We start from the raw sequence: 19,694 nt of genomic DNA, 5'->3' as shown, positions 1-19,694 counted from the left end.
CAAATAGCCACCCCTTGCCTCGATGACAGCTTTGCACACTCTTAGCATTCTCTCAACCAGCTTCATGAGGTAGTCACCTGGAATGCATTTCAATTAACAGGTGTGCCTTCTTAAAAATAAATTTGTGGAATTTCTTTCCTTCTTAATGCGTTTGAGCCAATCAGTTGTGTTGTGACAAGGTAAGGTTGGTATACAGAAGATAGTACTATTTGGTAAAAGACCAAGTCCATATTATGGCAAGAACAGCTCAAATAAGAAAAGAGAAATGACAGCCCATCAGTCCATCATTACTTTAAGACATGAAGGTCAGTCAATATTCAAGTGCAGTCGCAAAAACCATCAAGCGCTATGATGAAACTGGCTCTCATGAGGACCGCCACAGAAAAGGAAGACCCAGAGTTATGTCTGCTGCAGAGGATAAGTTCATTAGTTACCAGCCTCAGAAATTGCAGCCCAAATAAATACTTCAGAGTTCAAGTAACAGACATCTCAACATCAACTGTTCAGAGGAGACTGCGTGAATCAGGCCTTCATGGTCGAATTGCTGCAAAGAAACCACTACTAAAGGACACCAATAAGAAACACGAGCAATGGACATGAGACCGGTGGAAATCTGTCCTTTGGTCTGATGAGTCCAACCGCCGTGTCTTTGTGAGACGCAGAGTAGGTGAACGGATGAACTCCGCATGTGGTTCCCACCGTGAAGCATGGAGGTGGTGGTGTGATGGTGCTTTGCTGGTGACACTGTCAGTGATTCATTTAGAATTCAAGGCACACTTTACCAGCATGGCTACCACAGCATTCTGCAGCGATACCCAACCCCATCTGGTTTGCGCTTAGTGGGACTATCATTTGTTTTTCAATTACCCAAAACACACCTCCAGGCTGTGTAAGGGCTATTTTACCAAGAAGGAGAGTTATGGAGTGCTGCATCAGAATACCTGGCCTCCACAATCACCCAACCTCAACCCAATTGAGACGGTTTGGGATGAGTTGGACCGCAGTGATGGAAAAGCAGCCAACAAGTGCTCAGCATATGTGGGAACTCCTTCAAGACTGTTGGAAAAGCATTTCAGGTGACTACCTCATGAAGCTGGTTGAGAGGATGCAAAGCTGTCATCAAGGCAAAGGGTGGCTACTTCGAAAAATCTCAAATATAAAACATTTTTATTTGTTTAACACTTTTTTGGTTACTACATGATTCCATATGTGTTATTTCATAGTTTTGATGTCTTCACTATTATTCTACAATGTAGAAAATAGTAAAAAATAAAGAAAAGCCCTTGAATGAGTAGGTGTGTCCAAACTTTTGACTGGTACTGTATGTGTGAAATTAGTTTTGATTTATAATGGACCATTGTCATGTACCTGTAAAAATACGTAATCTATGCACTTAAATAGCTTTTCGAGGTTCATTTTCATGGCAGCCAGGCAGGCTATACGCAATTTGCTTAATATTAGGAAAGTTGAGAAAGAAATATAGTAGGCCTAGCCTATAGAAAGCTGATGGGATCCTCTTGTTTTTTCTCACGCAATTGCATAGCCAATAAAAATGTTTATTTATGATTACATTTGCATTGATGTCAGAGTGATTAGAGGGACAATAGAAGCAAGACAAACATAGGCACAGACATGCATACACACAATACATACGCACTATACACAAACGTACACATGGCTTTTGTGTTGTAGATATGTAGTACTAGATTAGGGGCCTGAGGGCACACACTTAATGGGTTGTGAAATCTGTTGTGAATGTATTGTAATGTTTTTTTTTTGTATTATACAGTGCATTCGGGAAGTATTCAGACCCCTTGACTTTTACTTTTTTTTTTTTTTTTTTAGACTTTTACCACATTTTGTTATGTTACAGCCTTATTCTAAAATTGATTAAATAGTTTTTTTACCCCTCATCAATCTACACACAATAGCCCATAATAACAAAGCAAAAACAGTTACAAATACAATAGAGTGCGGAGTACCAGTCAGTTAGCACGTTTGGTAGGCTACTAATGACCATCAGCAGCATCAGAGCTTGGAGAAGACTTGCAACCGCCGGTGTGGCGGTAATACGATCACCATAACAGCCCTAGACATAACCACCTGTAATAAGTGGAGTGCCTGGAACAACAATGACTATGTCCCAAATGGCATCCTATTCCCTGATAAATTTACAAGCGGCAATCTGTGATTGGTACATACAGTACATTTTTGGACTTGTAAATTACTGATTATATATCCATTGATTCTTCAAGAATATAACTTAGAAATGCCTTATGAGCTGAATTCAACTGCCGTTCCCCATCAGAACCCAAAATATAAGCTTGCCCTACTTCTACTAAGCTATATGGAATTGTTTTAAGAAGGTCATACCAAGGATCATTAAGCTATTTGATTTTGAATTTTAAAACCCCTTGAAGTATTTACATGTATTTCACCCCTATTTGTTGGCACTAAACAGTGTCCATTTATACTTCCATTAATTCTTTCAACTGGTACCGGGGGACCGGCAAAAATGTCTAAAAACATGTTTTCACTTTGTCATTATAGGGTATTGTGTGTAGATGGGTGAGAAATAAAATAATTAAATCAATTTTGAATTCAGGCTGTAACAACCAAAATGTGGAATTAAGGGGTATGAATACTTTGAGGGCATTTGATATCATGGATGGTCAGTCCTTGAATCCATAGCTCTGTCTATACATTTGGTTCTCCAGCCCCATCCCTCAGCTGTTTTCCAAATCAGTGGTGGGGTGTCACTTTGTTATTATTTCAACTGCATATTGCCCCTTTATTAACACTTTGTGTGTTGTGACTGTTAAATGCCCTTTAAATAAACTGATTTGATTATCTTAGGTTTGGGATGTGCATAACACCTTTGTTTTCATCACTGACTGAACACATCTCAAGGGGTGTTTCTCAATATGCCTACTACCTTGCTCAAAGCATGCAAATTGAACCATGGGACGCAAGCTTCAACGGAAAGTATGCAGAGAAATATGACGCAACTGCAAAAAATGATGCAACATTTCTTTCAATCAATAGCGCCCATTATTTGAGCTCAAGCGAGAGAAAATAAACTCAGACTTTGGAATGAAATGTTGCCCATTTACATCTCATATGTTGCCTGACTACAATATTTTATATTGATACATTAATACATTTATCCATGTTTACCTGCCTATAATACCTATCTACAGTCTGTGCGTAGATCACAAGCCCATAGTAAGTCAATAAGGCGAACTGGCTAGCTAGCTAGCCACAAATAACTCGGAGCATGAGAGTGTGGAGCATGAGTGTGCGGAGCATGAGAGTGTGGAGCACGGTAGTATGAGCATATTGAGAAACACCCATGGTCTGATAACCCACCTGTGACCATTCAGTGGGTTTCTAGACAGTGGGGTGGGTTGAGGTTGGGTTAAGGAGGACAAAACTCACCCTGTCCACAGGTCGGGGGTCACACTGCTCACACAGGTAGTGTTCCACCTCTGCCTCAAGCCGCATGCAGTCAAAATGCTGCCACACCTGAGACAGACAGACATCACCGTTTACACTGACTCTCACACCAGGATCACAGCCAAAACGAACACTAACAATTTATATTAGAGTACCACACTTAGCAATCTCGGACACACAATCGCCTCCTGCTTTCAAAACATTGCTTCCACAGACAGGAACAAACACTCACCATTCACTCGGAATCATCAAGCAGGTACCACTACATTCAACTAGTCTGGAATCCAAACGGAATATCGCGTTGTTTTACTATAGTTCCACTTCACGGATTCAGTGAGGAACTGATATTCAGTTTATTCCATATTCAGTTTGGATTCTAGGCCAACATTCAATAACACAACTCTGAGCCTGCATTGTTGGGCTGTGTATCAAATGGCACCCTATTCCCTATAAAGTGCATTACTTTTGACCAGGACCAATAGGGCTCTAAGAGACAAAACTGGGCCATAGGACTTTGGTCAAAAGTAGTGCACTATGTATGGAATAGGTAGCCATTTGGGACTCATCCCCAGTCTTTTCTCCAGACGCTCTCTCACCATGCACTTCTCACACTGGATCATCAGGCCCTCGTCTTTGTACATGCCGCAGATGCAGCGGATGATGTCATCGTCCTTGTCGTGGGAGCCCGGCCAGCCCCCTCCGTGGTGGAGATGGTGATGATGGGCGTGGTCTCGCTCCAGCGAATCCGAGCTGTCCGCTTCGCTGGCTGTCTCCCCAACGATCTCGTCGATCTGGACAGCGGCCTCGTGGCGAGCGCCATAGTAGGCCTTCCTCAGCCGGCACACGTCCCTCCCCACCGACGACTTCCGCCCGTAGTATTTCTGCCAGAATGGAAGGTGCACAGGGCAACAACGTTGAGAATTTGGGAAATACAGTTTGTGTTGTAAAGTGGAGTCAAAGACCAGCTCCCATGAAAATAATAACAAAGCAACCTAAAACAGGATTTACCAGGCTTCCAGTATCCCACTGGGAATCCTAAGCCCTTGCACAAGGATACATTTTCCCCGGGGTTCATTGCAGACACTTTGGACAGCAGGGTCAAATTACTTTCAAGGTCCACTTCAAACTTCCGCTTCATAGACGGGTTAGCTGACAACGTCATGAAAACAATGCACGCGCGTCGATGGGGCAGAAGTCTGTGTGTTGTTATGATTCTAGATGGTCAGATAGCTAGCAACAATGACAAGAAGCTGCCATGTGGGGAATTGTAGGTGGCTCGTTTCAGCTCGTATCTTGTTCTTGATGCCATGTCTTGTTTTGAGGTGTTTTGACTCGTCGCGTCTATGCTAATATGGCAAATATTAGCTAGCTAAGCAACAACTTTAACGATGTATTTGAGCGGCAACAAGCACTCATTGTGCAAATGTATGTTTTCATTAAAGATTTGGAGAGGAAATATAGTTGACATGTTGCCAACAATCCTTTGACTTTAAGCCAAACCCGCCTGTTTTGCTCTACGGTTGCGAACACATCAGTTTTGCTGCTAAACAACCCACCTGTCTAGCATTGAGTGGCACTCACTCACAGCCTGCACACAATACAAATGTAAATCAAAAGATACCTCTGTGCTGTGTGTGTAAATGATTCGTGGTCGTGTATATCCCATAGGGAGGAGGATTGTGGGAGACCCACCTCTGCATTGCGGAACACTTTGAGCATGTCCGTGTCGAAGGCCTCCACGGTCTTGTAGTGCCCAGTGGTGATCTGCTTCTCAATGGTGCTCAGGTCCAGCGGGTCCGACACCTTCTCATAGTACTGCGTGTTCCTGGGGTCACACATACACACACACCACAATGAGTCATGGGTGAGAGCCAAAACTGGGCCTCTCGTCTCATGAATCCAAACATGATTGTAATGGTCGCAGGAAGCGATAAGAACATTGAGGGCGTTCTGACCTGGATAAGACACAAAGCGTTGCACAATACACTTACATACAGTAAACATGGGTGAAAGCGCTAGCATGCATAATGAAAACAAACACGCAAACACTTACCGCTTTCTTGAAGGTAGGTTGACCAGTGGCGCAGCAAGGGTCTGACCAGCTGAGTCTACGGACAGAGAGAGACCTTTTATTATCTTCAGCAGAGTACTTCCTTTTACTGTTATAGTGCATAAATATACTCAGGGAAAAATGAGTGTTTGCAGATTTGAATCAGATGTACATCAGTAGATGTTTGTAGAGGCAAAAGCCGCACAGGTAAGCCGGTTGTAGTGGTCAGTACAAGCATGTGGACTGAGTCCTGTTGAGATTGGGTTGCATTACACAGAAGTGTTGACTTTGTCATGTCTTTCCCATTTGCTTGAATTAAAAGCAGGTGACCAGCAGTCTCTCTGAATACACCAGGGATGGCAATGAACGTTTGTCTAGACTAGGGAGTTTATGTTAAGGAGTTCAGTGTGTGTGAGTGATCGAGTGTGTGTGTGTGTACGAGTGAGTGAGTGTGTGTGTGCAAGTGCATGTGTGTGTCACTGACCCTTGTAGCTGGTGATCATATCACAGATCTCTTTGAAGATGTGCGCCAGGCGGGCGGTGCGGGTGACCTCCGTGTTCTCCTCGGCTGCCGCCAACCTCCGCGTGCGCACCGACCGGGACGTCTGCAGCGCCGAGAACTGTGTCAGGAACACGTCTGCGACAACAACGTGACACACACACACAGCGATTGAGTCAACAAGCCATCACAAACACTCCCTGTGACACCACATACAAAACATACCCTTTATATGTAAGCAATAAGGCACAAGAGGCAGTGCTGTATCATGAATAGTCACAGGTAAATGGCGTTGTTCGGCCCAACGTGATAGCAGAGGGCCAGTCAACCCATTTACCTTTGACTGTATTCATGATACAGCACTGTCTCGTATGCCTTATTGCTTAAATATATAGGGTATGTTTTGCTTTTAGAAAACTGTTTAGAAAACTTACCAACTATTAAAATGACAACGAATTACATATTTTCATTAAAACCTTATTTTGATAAGTAAATACATGCAATTGAATTATTCCACCAGAAGATGTAGTGCGGACAAAAATCTGGTTGTTAGTTATTTTGGCCATGTTGCTACAGACGCCACCCCAGTCATTAATACTTTTTGCATAGTTGTATTGTCTAGGCACCGTTCACTGTCTATGGGACAGAGATCGAAATTCCAAAGTAAAACATTGTTTCCGTGGTCGGACAGGCAGACAGCGAGGCTTATATTAACACCCACTGTACCAAACTAAATGCTAGGCTGGAAGCAAGGGGAAATAATGTGCGAGTTGAGATAAATACAAGAGATGATTCGGACAGCAAAATAATATTATTATGGTGGCGCAGCGATAATTTTCAGATGGAACTGTTAGCAGGCATAGTGTGCCTGTGACGGCTAATACAGCACGGCTTGGAACGCTGCTTGGCCAATCAGCATCCAGGATCCAAACAACCTGTTTTATAATCAAGACTAAACTGGGGAGAGTTTCCCCAAAAGCTTTGTAGCACTAACATCATCATAAGTCTATTGTAGGCAAAGGAGGAAAGATCATCTTAGTGTTCCAAAGCTTTTGGGAAAACTTACCCCTGGTACATTCCTCCATATAGAAATAGAATGATTATTCTATTCATTCTAGTTATGTGTTCCTGCACACGTGGGTATGGTCCTCTGACTCCACTCACACACACACTGACCTGACTTGATGTTTCCATCGTCGCGGATGACTCCTCCCCAGCGTGTGTAGATGGACAGGCCGCCGCTGGCCTCCCTTTCGCCCTCCCTCTTCAGCAGCTCCTGCTTCTCCCTCATCTTTTCCCAGTTCCTCAGCAGGAACACCCGGTGTTTCAGCACAAAGTTCCTGAGCCACGGAGAGAGCGAGAGAGTGGTGAGTGTGTGTTGTGTTTGCGTGTGTATGTGTGCGTGGAGGGGGGATGGGGAGAGTGGTTGAGTGTGTTTGGCACGTGTGCGCAGTGTGTACCTCTCTCTGTTGGACATGGGTTTCATGAGAAGGTGGGGGTAAAACTTGCTGCTGTCACTTGACTCCTCCTCCTTGGGAAAAGAGAAGAGGGGGAGAGTTAGAGTTAAGAGTACTGATCATATGCCTCTGTTCAGTTCACCCCACATTGTGTCATCTTTTTTTTTTTTTATAGAACCTTCCACCCCACAAAAAGCTCCTTTGAGACAAAGAACCACACTGTTCTACATACACACTGCCCCTTAAAATAAACGTACCCGTGTAGGAGACCGCTCTCTAGGTTACAGAGCTAAGAAATAGCACAAATTTGACTAATTTAGCATCAGAATTCAATGTCTTTGCGCATTAGGCTCCATATGCTGTGTAAAAACGGCAGACGACGGTAAATATCAAAAGACCCATTTACGGCGGCAGTAACAAGACACCTGATATAACCTTTTTTTCTCTGACATTTCCTCCAGTCTCACTCCCCCTTTCCCTTACACGCACTCGTTTTTTCAGCTGGTGCTTGGACTTGCGTTTCTCCTTGAGTCGACCCAGCCGCCGTGCCCCGCCTGTCTTCCCAGGCATCCCGTTGATTCGCTGACTCTTCCCGCCAATGATGCCACGGCAGCCCTCTGAGCCACACTTACACACTTGCTGTAGAGAGAGGGGGGGAGAAGGAAAGAGAGAGAGAGCGATAAGTAAGCAACAGTAGGAGGGAGACGGTAAGGAGAGAGAAGGTCAAGGTAAGAGGTGACACAGGTAAAGGAATGTGAAGTATGTGCCAAAAACAAGAAAAGGGAACAGTGGGGAGAATTCAGATCTAAGATCGAAACCCAAACCCAGTGGAGGGCTCTTGGATGGTAAAATAACCAATAGAGAGTTGGGGGTAGCCTGGTCCCAGACCTGATTGTGCTGGCTTGCCGTGGCAAAAACAGATCTGGAACAAGGCTAAGTTGGGGCTGTAACTGGGAGGGGTTGGGAGAAGATGATTGATGTGCCGCCACACCCACCTGCTCTTCGGTGTTGAAGGAGTGGAAGTTGTAGTCGTAGGTGAGCTCCGTGCCGCTGCTCATGTCCTTGAGGGCGAAGAGGCCGATCCTGTACACCCCATTCACCGACCTACAGGAGCAACAGACAGGAGGAAAGAAGAGTGAGCGGGAGAGAGAGAGAGAGAGCTCAGATTTGCCCAGGCAGGCTTTGAACTTGAGCATAGGGCACAGCCTGAGTATGGAGCTCCGGTCAAAAGTAGTGCACTATATAGGGAATAGGGTGCCAATTCGGCAGCACACTTCCTTCATCTCCCTGCACAGTACAACCGTGTAGGCTGCACTTTCCCTTTGCTGTCTAATTTTTCTTTCTGTGAGGACAAAAAGCAGTTTGGGCACATTGTCTCTGGGCACTAGTACAGCTGTGTCCAAGGCCCCAGCTATAATCGCTCTTCTGTGACAAGATGGATGATTGGCCAGGCTTCACACTGGAAATTCTCTATCCCTGTAGAATCTCTTATTCGAGGCCCACTTCACACCACCCCACAGCAGAGACAGTTAGATCGGTGTGTCCTAGTTTACTGACTGGACGTTCACGAAGGGCAAGGAGGAAAACAGGTGACCGTCTTTTCTCAACGGTTGTTAACAGTTTTACAGTCCGCCATCAGGCCCTTTTGGGGTTAAACAGTGGGTTTTTAACAATACTTTCAACAATAAAGAAGCTATTTTATCAACTTTAACTGTCCTCCAAGAGTTGCTGAAATTCCTCTTCACTTAAACGGTGGGTTGAACATGTTGAGGTCCAATTTGCGCTTTCATTCAACACAACCAGACAAACAAACGCTAGTAGTTATGATTCTTAGGGAAGGAGCCTATGATTCAGAAGCTTGCTTAACTAGGTCTACAACTGCATGCTTGATCCTGACTGTGAGGTGTGCAATCCTGGAATTGTCTGGAGGTTGGTCAATTGGTTTCTCTCAGTGAAAGGGTTTTAAACCATTTAGCGTGGTAAACTCGGGCATAATCCTGACGAAGTGATCTTATCAGGTTATCGTGACAGAAGCAGACCATTAAGTGGAGGGGGTGAGGGGATTTAGGTGCAGATTTACCAAGCGTCTGCACCAGTATTAAGTTACCCACTGCTAAGCGACAAGTGTCTGTTTCTGTTTCACTTCCTGCTTCTGTTTTACTTCCTTTCAATTCCATCTCGTAACCTTGGTTTTACCTTGTGTTCTACCTTTCATGTATTATTAAATCGTACCAATGTGTGTTAACAGAATGATTGTCTTCTGTACTAGAGCATTAGTTCCTGGACATTAGCCTAAGAGGCAGTTTCCTGGAAACAGATTAAGTCTCGTCTGGGACTAAGAAGCATTTTTAATGGAGAATATCCATTGAACATGCTTTTCATTAAGTAAGTACCAAGTGAGCAAGTAAGTCGGTAGGCTTAGACTGTGTCCGGTAAACAGTCCCTAGGTGAACCCCAAGCACTACTAGAGTTGTCCTGTGTGGCTCAGTTGGTAGAGCATGGCACTTTCAACGCCAAGGATCGTGGGTTCTATTCTCGCTCGGGCCACCCATACCAAAATCGATGCACGCTAAATGGCATATTATTATTGTCCTACTAACTCACCACTTCTGCATCTCACAGTTGGGTTCACAGCTGTGGTTGATGAAGCGGGCCTCGTTGCCCATCCGGTAGCTGTCGATCACCATGCCGCTGTCCAGGTTCAGACAGTATTGGCCGCTGTGGGCGAAGTACTGCTCCATCATGCGACTTCTACAGGACACACAGTGGGTAGGGAAGAGGGACATTAAAATATATAAGGATATGAGAATACAATGCAGAGCTTAGGAACACAGACGGACACTACAGAACCATTCAAAAGCACACAAAAATAGAAACATGATTTAACATGAAAGAATATAATACATTTGGCCGCAAATCCTTCCTAACTTCCACTTAAGTCAAATTTTCACTTACTCATAAATTGATGTCAATGGGAGACTAAGGGCTCTATTTTCGGCTGGCGCTAAGGAGGAGCAAGTGTCAAACGCACGTTAGTTTGCAAATTCGCACTGGCATTTTCCACCCCTTACGCCAGGTTCAGCAATTTACCTGTCTAACATCAACTCTCTTGCACTGAGGTGGGAGGTGTGCTAATATTTGAGGTCCTTAAAAACAAGTGCAAAAGTGACAATTTCATGCAGCGCTAAAGGGAAGTTAAGACTCACCAAAAGCAGGTCTTATTGGTAACGCAGTTGTTAATGGCATTACTTTTGAGAGTGGAGGCGCAGCCTATCCAGCCGTGATGCACAGTGGCCATGAAACGAGACGTGCCGGTGAATCTCATAATAAGAAACATAAAACGTTTATTTAAATAGATTATAAACCAAGCGTAGCCTACCCTCCACTTAATCAAGGCTGGTTTAGCAGCTTCGCATAGGTGAGTCTTTTTAACCTGGCCATGCATTTGCCAAGTAGCCTATGAATAAAGGGGTTTAAAGTGCCTTGAAATATGAGGTTTTTGCCCTCATGCTATTTCATGATTCACAACTCACACACCTGCATAGTTCATTTCACTTCTTGAAGTAGGCTATCCATCCCCATTTTCAAAGAGTGCCCCTCGTCCGATTACCTAAGACGCCTATACACTGTCTGTACACTGAGTCTATACACTGAGTGTACAAAACATTAGGAACACCTTCCCAATACTGACTTGCCCTCAGAACAGCCTCAATTTGTCAGGGCATGGACTCTACAAGGTGTTAAAAACATTCCACAGGGATGCTGGCCCAATGCTTCCCACAGTTGTGTCAAGTTGGCTGGATGTTCTTTGGGTGGTGGACCGTTCTTGATACACACGGGAAACTGTTGAGCGTGAAAAACCCAGCAGCGTTGCAGTTCTTGACAAACTCAACCGGTGTGCCTGACACCTACTACTAGGGGTGGCCAAGTAGTCGGACAAAACTAGTATTGTAACATATGGGCAATGTTCTGGATACGATTATGATCAGAGTAATTTGTGTAATTATCCGCTATCAGAAAAAATTCAAATTTCACACATCTTTCTCATGTCAGTCATTCATGTGCGAGGTTCTACGTGGTCTAAATAACTCAACTGCCTGTCTGTAAAGAGAAGGGCGGGCTGTACGTTGATCCTGCTGCTCTGATTGGATAGCTTGAAGATGTATTTCTTTATCCACTCGCTTCATAATTTCACCCGATCAGTTTCTCGCATGTTCTCAGTCAGATCTACTATGATAAATCACATGGCGAGGACGTTTGCTTTCAAGCTATGAATGCGCATAATATCTAACAAGCGGGGCAAGGGTACGGAAAAATATGAAACACTGATGAGCATTCTGACAGTGACAGCAAACTTGGCTGCCCACTGCCACATTGAGGACACACCACACGCTGTTCCAAATCTGCAGATTGTTTTGCCGTGAGAATGTGCAGGGAGGTATTTTGCCAACATCTATTTAGGCATATTAAAATACTTTTGTTTTTTCTGATCACTAGCATCATCCGATCTGACTATCAATTATCAATTTACGGATACGATTACGAAAAATTAGGAGTATCGCCATGTCAGCACACCCCTACCTACTACCATACCTTGTTCAAGGGCACAAATATTTTGTCGTGCCCATTCACCCCCTGAATGGCACACAGACAATCCATGTCTCAATTGTCTCAAGGCTTAAAAATCCTTCTTTAACCAGTCTCTTCCCCTTCAACTACACTGATTAAAGTGGATTTAACAAGTGACATCAATAAGATATCACCGCTTTCACCTGGTCAGTTTGTGTCATGGAAATAGTTTTGTTTTGTACATTCAGTGTACACACACACACACCACGCATAGCCTCCCCTCAATGAAGGCTGTTTTTATTTTTCCTGCAATGCATTCACCAAATAGCAGCCTATCAATAAAGGGTTTAGCAAGTGAGACTGCTTTGAAATAAATATGAATCACCAAAGCTTATTGAAACAAGTTTGGGAGCAGCAAAACTATGAGCCGACAACCCCTTTTTATCATAATTTTAGCTAGCTCCCATGATTATTTTGGAAGTGCGTAAGTGCCTACATAGTCTACCTTAATATGCCCACGGGGAGCAATTATGGTACCTGTAACTGTATTTAGACATAGCCTATTTAAAACAAGACATTTTGATTAGAATTATTCTCTATTTTTAAGCCTTATCAATAGTGAATTGAATCTTGCTTATTGACAACGTTTGGCATGTCCAAGGCTCAGACATGGCAGACATAATGCAATTTACACAGGTTGGCATTTATTGTCATGAATCTTGCCCTGGAGGCAGCTCTGCAGAGTGGTCACTAGCTGGCACAGCCACAAAGTCATAAAATCTGTTTTTAAACCTAACCTTAAAACACACTGCTAACCCTAATCCTAACCTTAAATTAAATTAAGAAAAGCTCATTTTTGTTTTCATGAATTTTTACGATATAGCCAGTTTTGACTTTGCCGCTGGCCCATCTAGCGGAAATTGCTCAGTTCTGCCTCCAGGGCAAGATTCATGACAGTAAACGTCAACCTGTACAATTTACAGTAGGCCTAGCCCCTGCAGTGCCTTCATAAAGTATTCATACCCCTTGACTTATTCCACATTTTGTATTACAGACGGAATTCTAAATTGAGATTTTTTTTTCTCTCACCGATCTACACACAATACCCCATAATGACAAAGTAAAAACGTGCTTAGATTTTTTTGCAAATATATTGAAAATAAAAACACAGAAAACCATTTACATAAAGTACTCACACTCGAGTAAATACTTTGTAGAACCACCCTTGGCAGTGATTACAGCTGTGAGTCTTTCTGGGTAAGTCTAAGAGCTTTCCATACCTGGATTATGCAACATTTGCCCATTCTTTTCCATTCAGTCCTTAACGATTACAAGCATACCCATAACATGATGCAACCACCACCATGCTTGAAAATATGGAGAACGGTACTCAGTAATGTGTTATTAGATTTGCCCCAAACATAACACTATGTATTCAGGACAAAAAGTTAATTCCTTTGCCACATTTTTTTGCCGTATTACTTTAGTGCCTTGTTGCAAACAGGATGCATGTTTTGAAATATTTTTACTCTGTACAGGCTTCCTTTTCACTCTGTCAACTTGGTTAGTATTGTGGAGTAACTACAATGTTGTTGATCCATCCTCAGTTTTCTCCTATCACAGCCATTAAACTCTGTAACTGTTCTAAAGTCACCATTGGCCTCATGGTGAAATCCCTGAGCGGTTTCCTTCCTCTCCAGCAACTGAGTTAGCAAGGTTAGCTTTATTTTATTTTAGTGACTGGGTGTAATTGATACGCAATCCAAAGTGTAATGAATAACTTCACCATGCTCAAAGGGATATTCAATGTCTGCTTTTTTTTACCCAACTACCAATAGGTGCCCTTCTTTGCGAGGCATTGGAAAAACCTCAATGGTCTTTGCAGTTGAATCCGTGTTTGAAATTAACTGCTCGACTGAGGGACCTTATATATAATTGTATGTGTGGGGTAGAAAGATGAGGTAGTCATTAAAAACATAATGTTCAACACTTATGTGACTTATTATTAAGCCTAATCTTATTTAGGCTTGCCATACGAATACTTATTGACTCAAGACATTTCAGCTTCTCATTTTTAGTTAATCTATAAAAAGTTCAGAAAAACATACTTCCAGTTTGACATTATTGGGTATTATGTGAAGGTCAGTGTCCAAAAATATAAATGTAACCCATTTTAAATTCAGGCTATAACACAACAAAATTTGGAAAAAGTCAAGGGGTGTGAATACTTTTTGAAAGCACGTATATATCCGAATGCAATGTTTTAAAACATATTTCCATATTGAAGCTACGCAATTAGGCTTTGTAAAATGTGGACTGCAAACATCTTCAACATATTTAGTAAAGACGGGATAGGGATACTGCATTGAAGTGCATTCAGAAAGTATTCATACCCCTTGACTTATTCCACATTTTGCTGTTACACAGCCTCAATTGAAAATTGATTCAATATGTTTTTATTCACCCATCTACACATAATACCCCATAATGACAAAGTGAAAATATGTTTTTAGAAATGTTAGTACATTTATTGAAACTGAAATACAGAAATCTCACTTACATAAGTATTCACTCCCCTTCGCTATGACACTCCAAATTGAGCTCAGGTGCATCCAATTTCCTTTTTCGATCATCCTTTAGATGTCACTACAACTTGATTGGAGTCAACCTGTGGCCAATTCAATTGTTTGGACAGGATTTAGAAAGAAACACACCTGTCTATATAAGGTCCCACAGTTGACAGTGCATGTCAGAGCAGAAACTATACCATGAAGTCCAAGGAACTGTCCATAGATCTCCTAGATGGAATTGTGATGAGGCATATATCTGGGGAAGGGTATAAAACAATTCCTAGAGTGTTTAAAGTTTCCAAGCGCACAGTGGTCTCCATCATTGGGAAATTGAAAAAATATGAAACTACCCAGACCCTGCCTAGAGCTGGCCATCTGACCAAACTGAGCAAGAAGGACCTTGGTCAGGGAGGTGACCAAGAACCCAATGACCACTCTGACAGAACTACAGAGTTCCTTGGCTGAGATGGGTGAAACTGCCAGAAGGACAACAATCTCTACAGCACTTCACCAATCTGGGTTTTATGGGAGTGGCCAGACGGAAGCTACTTCTGAGAAAAAGGCACACCTGGAGTTTGCAAAAAGGCACGTGAAGTTTTAGCACATAAGGCAAAAGATTGTGGTCTGATGAGACAAATTTAACTAATTGGCCTGAATGCAAAGCACTGTGTCTGCAGAAAACCAGACACAGCTCATCACCCATCTTACACCATCCATACCATGAAGCATGGTGGTGGCAGCATCATGCTATGGGGATGCTTTTCAGCGGCAGGAACTGGGAGACTGGTAAAGATGGAGAGAACAATGAATGGAGCCAAATACAGGCAAATCCTTGATCAGAACCAGCTTTAGAGTACAAATGACAGACTGGGGCGAAGATTTAAGTTCCAATAGGAAAATGAACCCAGGAATACAGCCAAAGCAATGCTGGAATTGCTTCAGAACAAGAATGTGAAAGTCCTTGAGTGGCCCAGCCAAAGCCCAGACTTGAATCCCATTGAAAATCTTTGGAAAGACTTGAAGATTGCTGTTCACAGCTGCTCCCCATCTTATTTAACAGAGCTTGAGAAAATAGCAAGGAAGAATGGGAGAAAATTCCAAAATCCAGATGTGCAAAGCTGATACAGACATACCCATGACTCAGGGGTGTGAATACTTATGTAAATGATTCTGTATTTCTGTTTTCACTTTGTCATTATGGGGTATTGTGTGTAGATGGGTGAGAAAAACATTCAAAATGTTTTTAATTTAATTCATTTTGAATTCAGGATTTAACTAGGGCTGTTGCGGTGACGTATTACTGCCACACCGGCAAACAATCTCCTCTTATGCACTCTGGACATGCATCGGTAGTGCCAAACTCGCTAATGACCATCAGGTCCTAATGACCCGGTACTCACGGTTCTATTGTCCCTCTAACCACTGACATCAAAGCAAATGTAATCGAAAATCACATCAAACACTTTTCAAAACAGTATGTGCTTTTAAAAATCACCTCACTATGATTGATTCATTTGAAGAAAGAAGTTCAACAACAGGTTGAAAATGAGTGGTCGATGTGGATGTTGTTTCAAAGCCTAACACAACGAAATGGACAACGCTTTCTAAGGTGATGATTAATTCAAAAACATCCATATGCATATTAGAGCTTACGCATAAGCATAGGCCTAAATATGAGTCCAAGCCCGAAAAAAAAAAAAAAAGGATTTAAAATAATGATTGTGCCATTATATGATACATAGCCTACCGCATATTACACATGGCAGAAAAACAAAAAAATACTGATTGAAGATATCTTTGGTATATAATTGGTCTAGCCTAAATTATACAAATTCAGATTTAGCCTACAATTACAGTGCATTTGTATTTTATTTTGAATAGCTTAGTAATAGGGAATTTTTTATATTTTCATAATTAATAGGCTGAGAGGGGCTGTCAGTTTATTTAATGAAATATGTGTCATTGTTAAAACATGTTACTATCGATGTTGCCAAAAAGATTTCACTTGGTTTCCCAAATTAAGCACTGGGTAGCTGCAGGAACAGGGTTGGAGAGCCCATGGCATACAGAGTTTGGGCGGAATATCACCTGTCACGCAGAGAAATTACCGGAGTAGCCTACCAGACATGAGTTAAAAACGTACTGGTGGGAAAGTGGCCTCCACTCACTATTCCTTAATTATTTTATGTCTTGCCCCTGTTCTTGCCCATCTGATAAATGGGCCATTCTAAAATCGAAACAAATGTTACATATTAGTAAAGTCAAGAAAAAAAAATGGACAATAGTCTGACGGGTGAAAATATGATAACTTGATGAGAGAACAGCATGTGCAGCCTGAGGCAAGGAACAGAGTGCAAGCTTTTTTTTTGCGACTTTCTCAAATCATCAATAGCCTATAGTCGCATCATGCAGCCCATACATCTTTTGATTTCTAAGGCATTCTATGGTTTGTGTCATTCACAACTAAAGTTGCCAAAAAACTCTAAATCTAGCATACAGGACCTGTTTCAAAAGATCACTTTTACGCTCAACATAGCCACTTCATTTGCGCGCTCTCTCGCTCCAGAATGGGAAAAATATCCTATCTATTTTATTCAGCTAAGTTCAATTATATCCTATAAAATAATGGCATGGGACTTATAAGCATATCTTGTCTGCTAAATGAACAAGCCTACCGCCTATGGCATGGCGCATAGTCAGAGAACATACAGTAGGCCAACTCATTCTGTTCTTCTGAAATACATTTTCTTCATATCTTGCGTCCATAGAGACACATACCAGCTCTACTGGTAGTACTGCTACTACCAGCAGTACTACACCTGCAGACGACAAGTTGTTCTGCTTCCACGAGCACATCCAATGCTAGCATCAGTAATTCTACATTTGTTGCTAGCCCAGCTAGCATGGACACTGACAGCTGTGAATCTGATGCAGTCGAAAAGCTACTGCCCCCTTACCCGGGAAAGCACTGAACAACAGACAGGAACGTTGGACCATCGAAGAGGCGCAAATATGTGAGAACTACATTGATTTGGGGTTAACTTATATATTGGGAGTAGTGCCTTTCCTCAGGAGAGGATATTTTTAAAGTACTAGACAGCTTTGTGACATCAAATGGACTTAGGTGGTCAAGATGTGTTGGTATCTGTACCGATGGCGCAAAAGCCATGACAGGGAGACATAGTGGAGTGGTATCACGCTTGCAAGCATTCCAAGGGAATGCCTGACAGTTTGAAAGACGTTTTGGACAGTACAGTGAAAATGGTTAACTTTGTTAAAGCAAGGCCCCTGAACTCCCGTGTATTTTCTGCATTATGCCATGATTTGGGCAGCGACCATGTAACGCTTTTACAACATACAGAAGTGCGCTGGTTATCAAGTGGCAAAGTATTGACAAGTTTTTTTTTTAAATTGAGAGACAAGCTTAAAGTTTTCTTTACTGACCGCTTGCATGATGACGAGTTTCTCCCACGACTGGCCTATCTGGGTGATGTTTCTTCTCACCTGAATGATCTGAATCTAGGATTACAGGGACTCTCCGAAACTATATTCAATGTGCGGGACAAAATTGAGGCTTAGATTAAGAAGTTGGAGCTCTTCTCTGTCTGCATTAACAAGGACAACACACAGGTCTTTCCATCATTGGATGATTTTTTGTGTGCAAATGAACTCAAGCTTACGGACAATGTCAAATCTGATATAGCGAAGCACCTGAGTGAGCTGGGTGTGCAATTACGCAGGTACTTTCCCAAAACGGACGACACAAACAACTGGATTCGTTATCCCTTTCATGCCCTGCCTCCAATCTAATTAACGATATCTGAACAAGAGAGCCTCATTGAAATTGCAACATGCGGTTCTGTGAAAATTTTATTTAAATCAGAAGCCACTGCCAGATTTCAGGGCTGCCAAGGCAAATCGCGCTGTTAAGACACTGATGCCCTTGCAACCACGTACAGTTGAAGTCGGAAGTTTACATCCATTTAGGTTGGAGACATTAAAACCCGTTTTTCAACCACTACAAACATTTCTTGTTAACAAACTATAGTTTTGGCAAGTCGGTTAGGACATCTACTTTGTGCATGACACAAGTAATTTTTCCAACAAATTGTTTACAGACAGATTATTTCATTTATAATTCACTGTATCACAATTCCAGTGGGTCAGAAGTTCACATACACTGAGTTGACTGTGCCTTTAAAAAGCTTGGAAAATCCCAGAAAATTATGTAATGGCTTTAGAAGCTTCTGATAGGCTAATTGACATCATTTGAGTCAATTGGAGGTGTACCTGTGGATGTATTTCAAGTCCTACCTTCAAACTCAGTGCCTCTTTGCTTTACATCATGGGAAAATCAAAAGAAATCAGCCAAGACCTCAGAAAATAAATTGTAGACCTCCACAAGTCTGGTTCAACCTTGGAAGCAATTTCCAAACGCCTGAAGGTACCACGTTCATCTGTACAAACAATAGTACACAAGTATAAACACCATGGGACCACGCAGCCGTCATACCGCTCCGTCATACCGCTCAGGAAGGAGATGCGTTCTGTCTCCTAGAGATGAACGTACTTTGGTGCAAAAAGTGCAAATCAATCCCAGAACAGCAGCAAAGGACCTTGTGAAGATGCTGGAGGAAACAGGTACAAAGTATTATATAAGTAAACGAGCCTATATCGACATAACCTGAAAGGGTCAGCAAGGAAGAAGCCACTGCTCCAAAACCGCCATAAAAAAGCCAGACTACGGTTTGCAACTGCACATGGGGACAAAGATCATACTTTTTGGAGAAATGTCCTTGGTCTGATGAAACAAAAATAGAACTGTTTGGCCATAATGATCATCGTTACTTTTGGAGGAAACTGGGGGAAGCTTGCAAGCCGAAGAACACCATCCCAACCGTGAAGCACGGGGGTGGCAGCATCATGCTGTGGGGGTGCTTTGCTGCAGGAGGGACTGGTGCACTTCACAAAATAAATGGCATCATGAGGAAGGAAAATGATGTGAATATATTGAAGCAACATCTCAAGACATCAGTCAGGAAGTTAAAGCTTGGTCGCAAATGGTCTTCCAAATGGACAATGACCCCAAGCAC

At 42.5% G+C, this 19,694-nt stretch overlaps 1 protein-coding gene across 5 annotated transcripts in view; it reads right to left on the bottom strand.

Moving 5' to 3' along the window:
• Positions 1–19,694, bottom strand: part of ash1l (ash1 (absent, small, or homeotic)-like (Drosophila)) — a 54,010-nt gene that overhangs the window by 13,657 nt on the left and 20,659 nt on the right. For 4 of the 5 annotated variants that reach the window (XM_045221887.1, XM_045221890.1, XM_045221888.1 and 1 more), the window contains 10 exons: positions 10,067–10,213; positions 8,458–8,566; positions 7,946–8,101; positions 7,466–7,536; positions 7,182–7,345; positions 5,991–6,143; positions 5,510–5,564; positions 5,149–5,281; positions 4,053–4,337; positions 3,439–3,525 (listed from right to left, as the gene is read on the bottom strand). In XM_045221887.1, coding sequence (XP_045077822.1) covers positions 3,439–3,525; positions 4,053–4,337; positions 5,149–5,281; positions 5,510–5,564; positions 5,991–6,143; positions 7,182–7,345; positions 7,466–7,536; positions 7,946–8,101; positions 8,458–8,566; positions 10,067–10,213 — 1,360 coding nt within the window. The remainder of the gene's footprint in view (positions 1–3,438; positions 3,526–4,052; positions 4,338–5,148; positions 5,282–5,509; positions 5,565–5,990; positions 6,144–7,181; positions 7,346–7,465; positions 7,537–7,945; positions 8,102–8,457; positions 8,567–10,066; positions 10,214–19,694) is intronic. The other variant, XM_041882846.2, reaches the window with a different exon arrangement.

This window comes from Coregonus clupeaformis, chromosome 8 (genome assembly GCF_020615455.1).
Source record: "Coregonus clupeaformis isolate EN_2021a chromosome 8, ASM2061545v1, whole genome shotgun sequence".
Taxonomy (NCBI): Eukaryota; Metazoa; Chordata; class Actinopteri; order Salmoniformes; family Salmonidae; genus Coregonus; species Coregonus clupeaformis.
The sequence above is the reverse complement of the archived record's forward strand: the minus strand, read 5'-3'. Positions and strand labels throughout refer to the sequence as shown.